The sequence below is a fragment of the Camellia sinensis genome, chromosome 6 (assembly GCF_055761805.1).
Source record: "Camellia sinensis isolate YWXY chromosome 6, ASM5576180v1, whole genome shotgun sequence".
NCBI lineage: Eukaryota > Viridiplantae > Streptophyta > Magnoliopsida > Ericales > Theaceae > Camellia > Camellia sinensis.
The window spans coordinates 183790140-183802606 of NC_138966.1; the positions used below are offsets into that span (position 1 = coordinate 183790140).

The following is a 12467-nucleotide window of genomic DNA, read 5'->3' on the forward strand; positions in this document are numbered from 1 at the left end:
TGATTGAGTATGCTATTGAATATAGCAACAGGAATAATACATTAATTCGATGTATTGATTGATTGTATATGATCTATGTTTATATGCATGTGCTGTGTGGGAGGAGATGGTGGATGTACTCCACGGTTTAGGGGAAGATAGGGGATGGACCTCTAAACTGGATTTTGTGTGATATTGATACAGCACTACAATGTGTATCGAGTGTTGATTATGGAAGTGTTTGAATTGATTCGATATAGCACTAAAATGTATATCGTTATCAATTGTAAAGTATAGAAGTGATTCTATGTTATGTTGATATAGCACCGAAATGTGTATCTTTCGCAAAGTGTGGAAATGGTTTACGTGTTATTGATACAGCATTAAAATGTGTATCCCTCATGAATTTTGAAAGTGTTTTAAAGATGAGTCTAAATCTCATTAAGTTATTTGGCTAGGTGTTGAGCCTTGTTTTCAAACTCAAAATTGGAAAAGACATGGGAAATGCAATGTAACATGAACTTAATGTCATGAAATCGAAATGTGATATATGTGGAGGTATCTGTGTTGACCATCTATCAACTGCTAATCTTTTAGTCATTGTTCATGGCTGGTTTAGTGTATTTCTATTGGGCTGTGGCTCACCCTTTATGGGACATTATTTTCAGGTACAGGTAGCATGCCACCTTCAAGGACATAGCTTGGGAGGCTAGAGATAGACAGACTGCTTTGTTATTTGCTTTCTTTTGATGTATTACATGTAAATTCAAGCTAAGGGCTTAATATGTATTGAGTTAGCACTCTTCTTTTTGTAACCAAGTGTTAACTTGGAAAGCTGTAAGCCCGTAGGGCACTTGCTTTTGTTGTTAACATGTAATACTTTTGTAAGAACTATTCAGATTAATGAAAAGATGATTGGTTTCTTTGTATCAATGCATGTCTAAGTTGATGGGTTTAATATTATTATTTTGAGGGCGTTACACCGGCCATCAACAACCCACTTAAGCTCAAATACAACATCACCAACACATCTTCAAAAGAAATTAGCTCTAAAAAAAAAAATAAAGAAACAAAAAAAAGATCACAACATCAAAAGATCACAACATCAACAGATCATAACACCAACATAACACCAAGAGATCTTCAAAAGAAATTAGCTCCAGAAAATTTTTTTAAAAAATAATAATAAAATAATAAAAAAAAAAGATCACAACATCAACACCAACAAATCTTCAAAATCGGCGATTCAGAGCCAATCTCTCTCATCCAAGTCGAGAAAATCCCAAAAGACTCATTCCATTTAGCCTACATTATCTACTTCACCCTCGGCATCGGCTACCTCCTCCCCTGGAATGCTTTCATCACCGTCGTCGATTACTTCTCCTACTTCTACCCTGACACCTCCGTCGACCGCGTCTTCTCCATCGCCTACATGGTCGTCTGCGTCATCTCCTTCATCGGCGCTGTCGTTGTGTGCGCGTGCGTGTGTGTGTGTGTGAGAGAGAGAGAGAGAGAGAGGAAGGTGAAACCCTAGAGATTGAGAGACAGAGCAGAGAGAGAGGGAGAGGGACAGCTTTGGGTTCGTGTTTGTGTTGTGTGTGTGTTATGTTAAGCCAAAGCCCTAAAACACACACACACATGTTATATATAGCCAGGGACAAAATAGGCATTTCACATCGAGGGGCAAGCGGGGCGGGGATCGAGGCCGGGGCCGGGGTTGAAATAGATATTCCCGTCCTCGGCCCGAATGTCATCGGGGATTCAATTTTTAATACCATCCCCGCCCCGTCAGGGGTATTTTTCGGGGAATAACCGCTCAATTCGGGGACGGGGGATCGGGTCCCTGTCAGTTCGGTTTCTGATTGCCATCTCTAAAGCTCACTCCTAAACCGAACAAGGATAGGCTACGAGAGTGATGCCCACAAACTTGGAAACTTGGAGTCAATCACAATCGACAAACATATTAATCATCTTTTATCCAAACGCGAGCCTCAATTAATAATTTGTGTCTACTTGTATAAGAATTATTAAGAAATTTACATTTACACTCTTAAGAGGTGAAAATTGCATTAATACAAAGATCAAAGTTTGTCCACAGCTTGAGTGTATCATACATATAAATTTCAAATTTCTTGTTCATATAAGTTGATGATTATGTTGTTTTAACATTTTAGATATTTTTTTGTTATTATTATTATTATTATTATTCATCCTGAGAATTGTGGAATCCAGTGTAGATATTTGGCCCAACGCATGACCATACCATAGTTGGAAAAATACCAAATGTTGGAATTAGGTGAGTGAATTCAAATTAGCTGAAACAGACACCATTTAAAACTTAAAACTTTAAATAAATAAATTTTAAAATAAATCTGGAGTTTCAAAAACAAAAAACAAACAGAATTTCACCTGAAAAAATAAACTGAAAACTTTCCTCCCATGTGGCGGGTGAGGAATAGCTTCCCAACTACTCGGCGAAGTGAGTGACCAAAAAATAGCTTTTTGAGCCAAAAATTGTCAAAATTCTACAAAAAAAATAAACATTTTCAAAAGTTTTAACTAAAAGAAACAAATGTGAAATCTCAGAAAACATATTATCAAAAGGCATTGGACTAAATTTGTGGGGGGAATCAAATTCACAATTCAGGGAATAAAAAAGTTATAAACACTGACATTGTTTACTAATTTTGATAGGCTTCATGATATAAAGAAAAGCAATGCTACGTATCTCGAATTTAAACTTGCCTCGAATGGCTCGAATTTCACCGGCAAAAAAGTTGACAGCCGTAGTTGACAAGGTGGCAACCGTGGTAGACAAGTGTTTCATCCGATCGTCCAGGTGGTTGTCCAGCCGGTCAACCGGTGAACACAAATTCAAGTAATTCGAGACAGTTCAATTCGAGTCACCAAGGATTTCTATATACAGAAACTGTAGAAATTTGAATAGGGATTGCTTCCTTTGTCCCTGAGATGCCAATGAAAAAGCTTAAGCGGTCTCAGTCAGTCAGATTGCAATCATAGTCCTCTGTCAAATCAAATAACAACAATATAATAAGAGTAATCAGCAGCATGCACAAACTGGAGAAGTTAAAAAGTGTAATCTTGACATTGGTGACATTGAAATTTTACACAAACCATCCATCAAAGGAAGACCCATAAAATAACCGAATTTTTTTCAGATAAACCTAGCTTCAATGGAGAGGCATGGACACCAACTGGCCATTACAAAAAGTATAAAGACATATTCCTGACTGTTTGTTTAAGAGAAAGACAACAAAGAAAATGATGGTTAACTCAAAGCTGTAAAATCTTTCCACAAACATCCTACAAGTGGCTTCAATTGGTTACAGATTTATATCATTAGGGTTCATCAATTCATGCCTGTGGACAAGAAACACAAATGATGAATGAGTTGTAATATATAAAGAAACCTCAAATCATTTTGATGGAAAATTTCATCTATCAGACAAACTCATCAAACATTGAATAACATATACAACAAAAGCATATCATAAAAGTAAATCAATAAAATAATCACAAAAAAATTTTCCCACAATTTTCATCACATGGCCAAACCAAAGGGAGCCAACTTTTTCTCTTTAATTTTGCCACAGGTCCAAACTACCTCTAGCTCCATAATAGTTTATTAATTCCTTAAATTCCTTTTATGACTTCCTCATCATCCATCAAAACATGCTGCTTTCATCCATTCACAATTTATTAATATTATTATGTTCTTACTTTGCCTACTGAAGTAGAGCATGTAAAGAAAAAAGAAAGGGCAACTATGGAATTTCACATGGAGCATTCCTGAGGCTTGTATAATTATGGTTAGGGTCAATTTGAGTCTCCTTTTTATGTATAGAATGCTGTTTGACAGATTTTTGGTCTTTTATTAGGTTTTGTGTGACAAAGGTTTTTTGGTAATTAGGAGAACCAGGAACCCATAAATGCAATGTAATCTTAATATTCATTACTGTGAAGATTTGCAAGTAAGCTTTTGTAGAAGCCTTCCACATTATAGAACCCTAACTCTACAAGTTTTCCATAACCAAACTCAAACCCACCACAATACCGATTTCTATCCTACATAACATGTAATAAAATAAACTTGTTGTAAGTTCTTTATTTTCTCGCTCAGATTTGAATAAAGGTCATCATGGCCAACTTGAATCATCCAAACAATAATGTCACTCTTTACGACTGTCATGTGGGATGTCCTTGGGAAACAGTATCCTTCATTTATTTTTTTTGTTTTAAATTATTTTGTGTTTCAATTGGCATCATACACCATCTGGAAGTGAGAGCCTAGTCTGGAGTAGAATTTCAAAGTGAACTTAGTTCCACTGTCCTCAAGGTGCCATTAGATTACCCTACACTGGAAAACAAAACAAATGTAATGGAACGGGAATTACTTATTCTTACTCATGTTATGTCAAAGAACCATTAAACTAACGCTAGCACAAGTTGTGCAAGCTAGGACCAACACAAGTCACCGAGGCATAAAATATCAGTATTAATATTATAAGAGAATCAGCAGATGCAATTAATACGTGGAGGTGGGTATCTTACCAAATCCTCATGCAAACAGAAGATGGAACTGTAATAATGACAAGTTACAAAACATGTGTTCCACAGTTAGAACTTTACCTGCTGCTTTTTCTTTTTAGGCCTCCTTTTCCTTCGGGGTTTGCGAGCATCGGAGTTGGAGCTCAAGTTACTACTGTGCCCAACCTGTGAATCTGAGGATCCTCTGTTTCTGAAAGAAGATTCACTCGTGCTATTTGAGGTGTTGCTGGATGTGCACACTGCATCCCTCCGTAAGGATTGTTTCTTGCTAGATGAGCCTCCAAACCTTGATTTAGCATGAGCCAAATTTGAAAACGAATTTGTTGAAGGTCGAGGAGGAGGCATTAGAGCTCGCGCAGAGATCTGCCTCTATATAAATCCAAGGAAACAATGGAAAGTAAGCCAACACGGTCAATAGATTCACAGACCCCCTTATAACAACCAAATATACAAATTCAGTACAAAACCTGATTCCTTTCATCACTGGACATGCCAGATGCTGCTTTACCAGAAGCACTGGAAGCTTGCTCCCTACAAAGCAAATGATAGAAAGCAAAGATGCAATTTCAGTCAACACTAAAGCCTACAGATGAAAATGCAAAATCAAAGGGGTCGTAGAGGCATTTTAACTTCAAAGCAGACAAAACTACATTCAAAAGCAATAACTGGGATCAGCACCAGGATTTGCTAATTCTAGTAGTTAAGCATAATCTATCACCACTAAATATATTGGTGCAATCACAGTATTACACAATTTTCAAAGTTCGAAAAATACTAGTACTAAACAATTTATCCTCAATCACAGTTACGCATTAATGCACTAATTTATCAAGAGACATCAAAATTAGTACATTGACTCCAACCCCTTCCAGCAACTCTCCAACAACTGATATCAAAATAAGAAACAATGGGTGCAAATGCACAACCAAGAACAACGAGAAGAAGAAGAAGAAGAATTAATGCACCATTTGGCATTGTTTTTGAAAAGCTGTTTTTTATTCTCAAACACCAAAACAAATAAAAAACTGTTTCCTAAGTTCTAAAAAAATCAAATCTATAGAAAAATGAAAATGGCATAAAAACAAAGATGTTTTCAAACTTCCCATTGTTTTTTTCCTCTGAAAAAATAAAACTTGAAAACCATAAACAATATTGAGAACATTAGGAATGATGTCAAACGGGCCAGTGTTCTCAATCAAGATAAAAAAAATTAAGTTACATTTCCCATCACAAATATAATTTATACCTGGCACTTTTATCTGTCCATTCATCATCCGCATCAGCTTCATCACTAGAGCTTCCAGTTAAGAAGAAATCATCCTCGCTCAGATCCAAAAGCCCATCATCCTCACTTCCTGTCTCTGTTAGGGGATATCAAAAGGAAAAAATCAATAATAATAGAATAGCAGGATAAGCTCTTTTTTAAATTTAAATAAATAAATACACTAGCAAGTGAAGCAAGTGTATATCTATCTACATATGGAAGCTTGAACCTGTAGATACCGCTTTAGCTAACAGGCAGAGGTGACAATTGCAAGTTATATAGAATTTAAAACAAAAGTAAAAAAAAAACCGGGATTCTATGATAGTTACTGGAATAAGTCACACAGTGAAAATACCTTCCAGATCCTTCCCACTTGCTGCAGCAGCAATTATGTTTGCTTTTATCTGCTTGCGTAATCTATTTCTTCTATCAACTATGTCTGTGTCATCACCTCCCATGAACAAAGATACATATTTCTCTGTCTTGGGAAAGAACTGCAGTTCAAATAAAAGATCAATTTTATCCACAAATAAATAACATCTAGTACCGTGCATACATTTTCCGACAAAGTACGACAGAACTATAAAATTTAATTATCGAATTAATCACCAAGGCCAAGTATCTCTCGTTTCCCTTATGTGAAAGAAATGGTTGTGAATATGTCACATGGCATATCGTTCACACACACACACACACACAAACAAAAAAAAGGTTGCAGAGTTTCTAATGTATAGCTTACCCTAACATATTCAAGATCTTCTTTCAATTTAGAAAGCTGCTCAGCAATCTCTGCCTCTTGGGACTGACCAGACGAAGCCCGTTGCATTTTCTCCAAACGTCTAATTCTTCGTTCAATCTTTCTTCTCTCTAACCATGGAAAAATATTAGTTCCACCACGAAATGGGTATAAATTTGGCAGGAAAATATAAACTTCTATAAACAAATATGATTTTTCTTTTTTTTTACCAAAAAATTTTATCTTTCTGTCACGCAAGAATACTTTACGTTCCACAGCAAGCCGATTGTGAATCTCCTGTTGGTTCTTGATCCCTTCTAATTTATTTTCTTGAGCCTCTCTAACTTCAGGTGGAAGATCCTAAAATAACCCATTTGAGTCAGACAGTAATAAAAACCCATGAACCAGAAGGAAAAAAAAAATACACCTAATTCACAACACTCATGTCCCTCCTATGATGCTAAAGATTCCCATATCAATGAAATGTTTTCCTCAGGCAGTACTCATAGTTACTGGAAACTGAACAACATGCAAAATAGGCCTATCATGCTAATAGAGAAGTTCTAAAGTCAATTAAATCAGAAGATGAAAATAAATTTATACATGATCAGGATTCAGGGTCTGGAACAATTTGTCTAAAACAATTCATCTTTTAGGGAAACAATCAATTTTTTATTTTTTATTTTTTATACAGGTAAATGGTCTTCCATTACAATGGCGATTGAAACTAGTAGAGAGTGAAAAAACATAGATACCTTTCGGAGCATACGTTCGAGAGATCGAATCTGATTCTTGAGAGAGACAGACTTGGGCTTAGCCTTAGGCTTAGGTTTCGCTTTCTTATCGATACCTAGTGATTTGGAGCGCCGATTACTGCTCACCGGTTTGCGACCGGCGACCCTGCGCTTTCCGTAGCCACCGTGCGCCATTTTTGCTACGTCAATGTGCAAAGCGAGAGAGAGAGAGAGTTGTTGATGACTAGGGCATATATACGTGTGTGTGTATATAGAGCTTTGTGTTAATGAGAAGTTGATGATATGGTATGGGTCAGACCTCTGCAACTCCGACGACTATGGTTCACACATGATGATGGTGATGGTGATGGTGATGGTGGGCGATTTTCTTATATTAAGCCTTTTTGCATCTTTATTTCTAAACCACCCTTATTTTGGATGGAATTTTTAAATTAAGTTAAAGCGCTTTATAAACCGTGTTTTCATTATTTGAAATTTAAAATTTAATAAATAGTGAAAAGGCTATTTCAAAACGTACCTTTGATTAAGAAAGTGCTGTTTCAAATCATGCTTTTAGTATAAAATTTTTTTTTGAAAAAAACGTTATTTGAAATAGCGCTTTCAGTGTGTATGTGAATAAAACGCTTTCACTTTTCTTAAGAAAATATTTATAATATATTAAAATGTGATAAAAAAAAATATTTAAGTACTTTGTAGCACAAATGGTAGTGCACTTGTTTTGTAACCATAGTGGCGTAGGTTCAATCCGCGGGAGTTTCTAACTTTCAATTAAGTTCAACTTTTTATTTTTTTTTGTTTTTTTTCCTTCCACTCACTCTATACTTTATATATTTATTATGTAATTTTTTTATCAAAAAAAAGTAAAATGTTTGTTTGGTTAACTAAAATTTTTTTCTATAAAATACAATTTTTTCCAAAATGTCAACATGATTATTTAAAAAGTATTCAGTGTATTTGGTTTTAATTTTTTGAATTTAGTTATTTGAAAAGTGAGTTTTTTTATTTTCGTATTTTTTTTAGTAAATATTTTTAAAATTTTAAACATTTTTTTTTTACTTTTTAGATGCACCTTAGTTAGATGTATCTAAAAAATAAAAAATTTGCGAAAAAATATTTTAAAAAATTAATAAATATATAAAAATATAAAAAATGTACTGAAAAAATATTTTTGTATTTTTAGTATATTTTCAGCAAATTATCATTTTTTTCAGCAAAATGTACTCAAAAAAATATGCACAGTGAAAGTGTACTCAAAAAATATTTTTTCAACAAAATGTATGCTTTTAAAATGTACTAAAATATTTTAAAAGCATACATTTTTTTATTTTTTCATAAATATATAAAGTATAGAGTGAGTGAAAAAATACAAAAAATAAAAAAATGTACGCTTTTAAAATATTTTGGTACATTTTAAAAGCGTATGTTTTGCTGAAAAAATATTTTTTGAGTACGCTTTCATTGTGCATATTTTTTTTAGTACATTTTACTGAAAAAAATGATAATTTGCTGAAAAATATTAAAAATACAAAAAAAAAATTCAGTCCATTTTTTGTATTTTTATGTATTTATTAATTTTTTAAAATATTTTTTCATAATTTTTTTACTTTTTAGATACATCTAATTAAGGTGCATCTGAAAAAGTTAAAAAAAATGTTTAAAAATTTAAAAATATTCACTAAAAATAAAAAAATACGAAAATAAAAAAACTCAGTTTTCAAATAACTAAATCCAAAAAATTCGAACCAAATACACTGAATACTTTTTAAACAATCATGTTGACATTTTTGAAAAAATAGTATTTTATAGAAAAAAAATTTAGTTAACCAAACAAACATTTTAATTTTTTTTTGATAAAAAAATTACATAATAAATATATAAAGTATAGAGTGAGTGGAGGGGGAAAAAAAAAAAAGAGTAGTAACTCCTGCGAATTGAACCCATGCCACTGTGGTGCAAAACAAGTGCACTACCATTTGTGCTACAAAACACTTGAGTTTTTTTTTTATTACATTTTAATATATTATAAACATTTTCTTAAGAATAAGCACAGTGAAAGCGTGGTTTGGAACCGTGTTTGCTTCGTATGCACAGTGAAAGTGCTATTTCAAATAGCGTTTTCTTCAGAAAATTTTTTTATGTTAAAAGCGTGATTTGGAACAGCACTTTCTTAATCAAAAGCGCGTTTTGGAATAACGTTTTCACTATTCATCAAATTTTGGGCTTCAAACAGTGAAAATGCGATTAGTAATAGCGCTTTAACCTAGTTTGAAAAATTTGTCCAAACTAGACCTAATTTAAGAATTAAGATGCAAAAGAGGCTTAATATGGAAAAAACCCCGGTGATGGTGATGGGCTTTATTTCCTCTCTGCTTTCGTACTCTCTCTCGCGTTGCTTTCTACACTGCTTTGCTTCTCTGCATTTTACTTTTTTACACATTAAAATAAAATATTTTTTATTTAAATTGATTTTACCTAAAACAAAATATTTTTCTAATTATTTTTTTATTTAGTTGGGACTTGAAATAAATAAATAAAAATTGTAGGGAGAATTTCAAGTTAGTGTAAGTTTTTTTTTCAAATTATAAATAAATAATAAATTTTGTACATATTAATAATTAAAATTATAAATTATTTATGATTATAACTCATAATTTATTTTTCCAAAATTGTACGCACGGAGTAGAATGTCAATGAACACGTTTTTACTGTTAAGATCTATTTAGAAATGAGTAATAATGTCCGAATATAATTTTTATACAAAATGAGTTTACACCATGTAATTTATTTTTGAGTTATGTTAAGAATCTTAAAATTTTTATTAAATATGTCACATGAATGTTAGACCCACACAATATAAATCCCATATAAGTCTCATACCAACATTTGATAAATTTTTTAAGATTTATAAATCTTTTTATCATCTATCAAAACATCTATAATTGTCTTTATAATTTTACAAATTATCTTAATGTGTTCCAAAGATATAAGTTTAATGTTTGTAAATCACTTTTCTTTAAAAAGCTCTCCTAATGCTGTGTTTGGTTGGGGTTTTTGGGGTGGGATTTGGAAAAGGAATGAGAAATGTAATCCTATCTATGTTTGGTTATAATAAAAAATATATGGGAAAAGAAAGGGGGTGAGAAATAAATAAAGAAATAGGAGACCTTTTAGGACATAAATTCTATTTTATAACCAACACAACCAAACATAGTTGGGATTTGGAATTCTATTAATTCTTTCTCCTTTTCCTTTCATTTCCATTTCCCTTTCCATTTCCCTTCCCAAATCCTCCAACCAAACACAGCGTAAATGAGTTAAAAGAGTTGATTGTGAATTAAATTAGTATCTTTAACCTCCCTTATTTTATAATTTTTTTAAATCTATGACTCTTTGATAAGACAAATATTTGTTGACCTAAAATCTTCATAAATTCATAACTTGTCATTGGGTAAATTACAATTTAACCCATGTGATTTACCTAAAAAATATGGAGCCCCCTATAATTTCATTTGTAACACTTAAACCCCTTATATTTTATACCAAAGTGTAATTTTCGACGGAATTGTTTGTTTAAAGAGAACGTGTGTTGCACAATCATGAATGGTGAGTGGAATAGTTTTTCCCGCCCAAATATATATGACAAATGACCAAAACACCCTTATTGCCATATATATACACAGAATGGTATTGTGCAATAGAGCATGGATTACACTCTTGGCGAAACATTAACATCTTTATCTGTCACGACCCAAACCCGCCCCTATAGGTATAGCGTCACAACCGGCCAGTAATCCTTGGATTACCAAAGGCCTTTTAACAGAATAACATATAATAAGGGGCTGCAGAAGCAAATATAAAAAATATACAATATCCATAGAACTGTGTTAACATATATGAGACAGAAAACTTCAAAACAACATATATATATATATATATATATATGAGACATCATAAATACATGAGTCTTACGTCACCCAAGTACACAGATAATGCCAAAAGGGAACTTAGCCCAATATACAGATAAACAAAACAAAGCAAAAACATCTGTAGCAAGGTTGCAAACTAAACATTTCAAAGAGAACCTCCCCGGGAGGCATAGTGATTGGCTGACCCAAAAGTCCAAGCAGCTGCTTAGGCTTGTCCACACGCCTACTCACCTACATACATAATATAATAAAGTGAGCGGAAGCCCAGTGAATAATAACAGAGTAAAGGGTTTAAATGAATGATATCCATAACAGGTACAGAAATCAGAGTTCATATTAGAAACAGATTTATATTCATGTTCTTGTTCAATCTACATACAGAAATCAGAGTTCATGCTTCGTTATACATGGTACATCCATTAGCATTAACTTGTTTGTTAGTCCTATAGGGAACCTCCGGTACCGAGAACTTGTAATAAACTTGAGCCATGGTATTGTTACCCCTAGTGTCACGACCCAAACCCGGCCCTATGGGTTTAGCACCGTAACCGGCCAGTAATCCGAGATTACCGAAGGCCTGCAGAACAGTAGAATAGTAAAACAGAGTACAGGGCCTGGCGGAAGCTAATACAGTAAATGAATAGTGTCCATGGAGCTGTGTCAGTCTGTATGCCAAAAAGATTTTTCATGCATTCACATATACAAACAGTACAGTCTATACAAAATTTACAGTCACAGAGTACAGGGACCTAATCCCTCGATAACAGTACGGTTAGCAGTTAACAGTCTATACAGTAATCCAAACAGTATGGAGACAGACGGGGGAAAAACAAGACACCCCAAAGCCATAACATGGCAACTCGGAACCTCTCAGTGAGGCACAAAGGCTGGCTTGACAAAACTGGAGTCTAACCCACGCTCCTAGCTCCGATCTGGCGGCTGAGCACCTACATATATATATAAACAGTGAGCTAAAGCCCAGTGAATAACATAATGCGTAAAGGGGTTATGAATGAAATGTCCTTACAGTAATGAAATCAGTTCATCAAACAATACTTCAGTCTTTCAGTCAGAACAGTTATTCAGTCATATGTGGTACATCCATTAGCATAGCAGTAAACAGTAGGTCTTAAAGACCGAACAGTAATGATGGCCATCAATCAGTAAACAGTAGTGGTCCTACGAGGGAACCGGCAGAGATCTCTGTAACAGTAACAGTAAACAATAGGTGCTAAGGA

At 33.7% G+C, this 12467-nt stretch overlaps 1 protein-coding gene across 3 annotated transcripts; it reads right to left on the reverse strand.

Annotated features, from left to right (window-relative positions):
- Window positions 1-2573: 2573 nt before the first annotated feature.
- LOC114287905 (rRNA-processing EFG1-like protein (DUF2361)) lies at window positions 2574-7721 on the reverse strand. 3 transcript variants are annotated; one of them, XM_028231361.2, is made up of 8 exons: window positions 7304-7721; window positions 6779-6908; window positions 6552-6679; window positions 6168-6306; window positions 5795-5909; window positions 5016-5079; window positions 4630-4917; window positions 2574-3004 (listed from the first exon to the last, which is right to left on the reverse strand). In XM_028231361.2, exons 1-8 carry the CDS (start codon window positions 7475-7477, stop codon window positions 2984-2986), a joined length of 1059 nt encoding a protein of 352 aa, XP_028087162.2. In that variant the 5' UTR covers window positions 7478-7721; the 3' UTR covers window positions 2574-2983. The 3 variants fall into 3 exon arrangements, with proteins under 3 accessions (XP_028087162.2, XP_082731761.1, XP_028087163.2); XM_082875635.1 differs by having other exon boundaries at window positions 2574-2944; window positions 7304-7682; XM_028231362.2 differs by lacking the exon at window positions 2574-3004 and adding an exon at window positions 3063-3360 and having other exon boundaries at window positions 7304-7706.
- Between the last annotated feature and the right edge of the window lie 4746 nt (window positions 7722-12467).